The 4,941-nt window shown below is 35.3% G+C and overlaps 1 protein-coding gene across 2 annotated transcripts in view; it reads right to left on the reverse strand.

Moving 5' to 3' along the window:
- Positions 1–2,334, reverse strand: part of LOC109208635 (uncharacterized protein At4g08330, chloroplastic-like) — a 5,259-nt gene extending 2,925 nt beyond the window's left edge. The window contains exon 1 of one of the 2 annotated variants that reach the window (XM_019371766.1): positions 1,994–2,334. In XM_019371766.1, coding sequence (XP_019227311.1) covers positions 1,994–2,070 — 77 coding nt within the window. In that variant the 5' untranslated portion in view covers positions 2,071–2,334. The remainder of the gene's footprint in view (positions 1–1,993) is intronic. The other variant, XM_019371765.1, reaches the window with a different exon arrangement.
- Positions 2,335–4,941: the final 2,607 nt, after the last annotated feature.

The following is a 4,941-nucleotide window of genomic DNA, read 5'->3' on the forward strand; positions in this document are numbered from 1 at the left end:
CCCCCCCACACACACACACAACCAAGACAATGACTGGAAGGCCAAACATATAAGAATTTAGGATGATGGTCAAGGATTGAGAATGTAACATGATAACCAAGTCAGATTTTAGTCGAACTTTAAAGGCTGATTTTGCAAAATTCTTTGTAAAGAGTTTTCTTCTATTGTACTTGTATTCTCTTTCACAAAGGAAAGGCCGTCAAATATGATGCCTGATAATGCACAAACAATAGTTCATGATAGACCGAGTTGACAATCTGAGACATGACCTAACAAATCAAACACCGACTGGTAGAAGGGGGCAAAAAACCAAAAAGATTTTCTTTTTTTCATTGTTATTATTATTTATTTATTTTGAATGTTAAGTATTCTTGATGTTACAGAACCAGCACCAAGAAAATGTTGTGATTATATCCAAAAAGAGCAAAAGAAAGTGAATCCTGGCCATATAAACAAAAGTATCCATTATATTTTGTTTCTCCCATCGACGTCAAGCTCCAGATACCGGGTTTTAGGTGTAAAAAACACAGTTATTGAAGGTGTTAAAGGGGACGAGATAGGAAAAAAGTACAATGGTATGAAGTAACAAAAAACCTACAATCTCTTGGATCCCATGACACTTAGCAAACTAGGATACAATGGAATAAAAGAAACCATATAGGCGATACCAAATAGATGGATAAAGTTTCTTTTGTAGGAAAGTCGGATATCGTTTTAATCACGGTAATACATTTACATTAATTGACTTTCAGCTAGGATTTCTTTGGTCTTGTTAAAGATTTGGATACCAGTACAAAATGTAAAAACTTACTACTGCTAAAGAACCTAAATTTTTAAATATTAGATCGAGAAAGGTTTAAATGGAGCGACATGAACAGTGAAGATTTATATAGCCAACCGCCAACTAGTTTAGGATTAAGACATAGTTGTTGTTATACCATCCTAAATGCCATATCCAAATGTTTTAATTTTTTTTGAGACTAAAGGAGCAAGACAATTTTTTCCCGTTTTTCTTTCTTCTTTTTATAAAGTAGAAAGGAATAAGACAACGAGATCTCTAACTTGCACGCAGACTGAAAAGATTTTAGGAAATTTTGTAACTTGAAATAAGCAGAAGATCAGAAGGTAGCAGTTTAGCACCAAATAAAAGGCAAACAAGTAGCTGAAATCCTTCAATGAGACTACAATATACGGACCGGTACAGTTTGTTTCATTGTCTCAGATATGAATTCCTAGAAAAGATGTAATCTTTACCTAATAATTCAATTTAATTTCTAACAATCTAATCTAGTTATTTTTTAAAATAAGGACAATCTAATCTAGTTTTATTAGCTAAAGGAACTTAACTACTCAACTATGTAAGAAAAAGTAGCACATTCTTTGTCCAATATGTTCAAACTCTCTCTTCTCCGCTAATAGCCGGGCAACAAGGCCAACCAAAAGGATATAGTTTGAAGTGCAGGTACACTTGACTTAACTCACTTTATTAACATAGAATCCTAATACGACATTGATTCTTTTCTCCACAAGTACAACAACACTGCAGGTATTAACACTCTATAAATTAACATCTAAATTATACAGCATGTGTTCTAACTAATATATGTGGAACAAACTTAGTTAGTGCACCTATCAAAACATGTGGAAACTCAGTGGTACAAGTGCGAATGTGTGATCGCCTCACAAATTGAATGACAATTATTTTCATTTGGTTAATAAAGTAAGATTCTTTTCATAAGAAATTAAAAACTGGAACCACAAAACAGTAAAATAAAAAACCTAATTTTAAGAATGAAAAGTTAAAGTCAAGCACCATACAATTCATTTCAAAATTAATACTGGGAAACAAGGTGCCAAAATTCACATATAATTATTGCACATAGCAGCACATTTAAAATCAAACACAAGTTCTATCAAAAGTAAAAACTGCAATTTGAATCGCAATTTTTTTTTTCTTCGGATATTAAAGTAAGATTCGTTGAAGAAAGCGAACCTGTAAGAAACATCTCTCCTAGAAGAACCAAAAGAGGGATGTTGATGATAATTCAGATACCCACTTGATGTTTCCATTAATTCATGCACCAAAACAAAATTTAAAAAAAAAAAATAAAAAAAGGGTTGGCAATGGCGGAGAAACGCAGTAGCTGATGTTTTGTGTAGATTTCACTACTCAACGGCTAAGTATTTCGTGACGGCCGCCGAAAGATAGACGTGAAGCCGGAGTTTGTGACGGCCGCCGGAAGTTTGGCCGGAGGGAAGAGGAGGGAGAAAATTGATGGAAAATAGGAAGAGAGAAGTTGAAGTGTTGGAACGCTGGGAGTATTTGTTGAATCCGACATCATCTTTGGAACATGGGTTGGAGCTTGGGGGGTGGGGCGGCTCCCACAAATTATTAATTTATGACTTTTTTTAAAACTAGTATCTACGAACAAGTTAATAATGGTACGTGATGGTTTAAGTATTTAAATCATCTAAAAGTCAAAAAGTATTGCATTAGTAAATTCAAAATGAAAGGACATCATAAAACTTATACAAATGATCAATTTAGTCATGTTAGTTAGATAATTACATATTATAGTTTAAAAGTATTTAATTTGATGGTATGTTACCGAATAGTTATTTGTAGATGATCTTTTTTTGTATATGTTTCCTTGTAATGCTTTGGTTGCTCTATCATAACCAGAACTCTTGTTCTCAATATTGATATTACTCTTGAAAGTGCAACATATAGTTGTTCGTGCAAGAAAACATATTGCGATAAATATGGTCCAATATTTAGGATGTTTGTCCTTGTGCTTTATTTATTATAATTGCAAAACATAAACATATCGAAAATTATTTCCACACAAATTTAAAAGGATATTTTTTAGTTTCAAAAGATGAAAGTTGAATTCGGGAACAAAAATATACTTAAAACCACATTGACCAGTATCATAATTTTTGCATGTATGATGTTATTGTCAAAACTTCTATATATCATCTATGTGCTATTACATAAGCTATTCGATGGATCTAAGTATTTCAGTAGCATGACGGGTATATTTTTCTTCAAAATCAATCTATATGCAATGGAATCAATTTTAATTTAGTCTATTGCATGTACGCTGACACTAACATGCATAAGAAAAAATAAACTTAACAACAAACATATGTGGTAGAAGACCGTTTGGTACAAAAGTATTTAAGTATTCTTCTTGGTAGTAATTGTTGGTATCATCTTCTACTAAGTCAAAATCTAAAAAATAGTTTATTTTTACCATAAAATTTTTCAATGATCATTTATTTAATTGATCAACATATTTATTTCTGCTAGTTAAGATAACTTTTTAATTTCTATTATGCATTTTGCACAAATTACGCTTTAACCTAATGATAGAAATATTTTCTTATTAAATGCACTACTATTACTATGGGAATTGATAATCAAGTGTTTTGGAAGAGCCAAATCATCTTTTATTAGACGCTCTTCTTTGTTTCCGACACGAAGCAAGAAGTCACTAAATACTAGATTTGTTATTACTTTATATTTCTTGTGTAACGACCCGACTGGTCGTTTTGCCTTCTAGAACCTCGTTCCCATAAATAATACTTTCCATACTTTCTTTTACAGATTTACGACTTGCGGGGATGGTTGGTTCGGGATTTGGAAGAGTTTGGGTTGAAATCGGAACACTTGGTTCCTTAAGGTTGGCTAAAAGATTAAGTTTGACTTCGGTCAACATTTTTAGTAAACAGCCTCGGAATCGGGATTTGAAGGTTCCAACAGGTTCGTATGATGATTTTGGACTTAGACGTATGTCTGGATTGGGTTTTGGATGACCCGGGAGCGTTTGGCGTCTAATAGTGAAAGTTGATTCCTTAAGGATATTGAAGTTCGTTAAATTTGGTTTGGAGCGGGTTTTTGTGATATCAAGGTCCGAACAAAATTTCGAGACCGGGAGTATTTCCATATTTTCATGTAAGACTTGCACGCAAAATTTGGTATCATTCCGAGTAGTATAAGTATGTTTCAGCACATTGGAAGTAGATTGAAGAACTTGGAGTTCATAAGTTTGATCCAATTGGTTTTAGGGTGTGATTCTTAGTTTTAATGTTGTTTCGGGCATTTCGAGGGTTCGAGTGAGTCCATTTTATGATTCCAAACTTGTTGGTATGTCCGGGCGGGGCCCCGGGGGCCTCGAGCGTCGATCGAACGAGGCTCGAGCTAAGTTGAAAATTTGAGAAGGAGCTGAAGCTCCAGTTGCTGTCATAACCGCACCTGCGGTTGGCTAGCCGCAGGTGCGAGCCCGCATAAGCTGCTGAAGCATAGCAGATGCGGCCCAAGGGGAGGAGCCTAGGTTCCGCAGATGCGGCTCCTCTTCCGCAAAAGCGGAACTGCATGAGCGGTCACCCGACTGCAGCGGCCCCAGCTGGCCCGGCCCATTTCCGCAGAAGCGAGACCGCAGGTGCGAAAATCGCTGAAGGCAGTGGCCTTCATTTAATACGGGAGTTTGTCGTTTTTGACATATTTCACTCCATCCTTGGCCGATTTGGGAGCTTCAAAAGGGGAGATTTTAACCTAGCTTTGTGTGTTAAGTAATTTCTACTTAATGAGAGTTTACTACATAGTTCACGGGTAGATTACAACATGTAAATTAGTGGAATTATGGGTTTAGAGTAAAACCTAGGGTTTTGATAAAAATGAGATTTAATCACGAAATTTGCTATGGAATGTAGTAGAAACCATATATTCTTGATCCTAAAGTTATGGGTAACGACTTTCTTCGAAAATTTTCGGAATCCGGGCACATGGGCTTGGGGATGAATTTTAGGAAACTTGCACTTAGGGTGGGAAAATTATTTCAATAGTTAGAATATGAACTCTTGAGCATATATTGACTAGTTCTTACCCCATTTGAATAGTTTTGGATCATCCGGCTCCGATTTAAGGGTTTGAGCGCA

This window comes from Nicotiana attenuata, unplaced genomic scaffold (assembly GCF_001879085.1).
Source record: "Nicotiana attenuata strain UT unplaced genomic scaffold, NIATTr2, whole genome shotgun sequence".
Lineage (NCBI taxonomy): Eukaryota > Viridiplantae > Streptophyta > Magnoliopsida > Solanales > Solanaceae > Nicotiana > Nicotiana attenuata.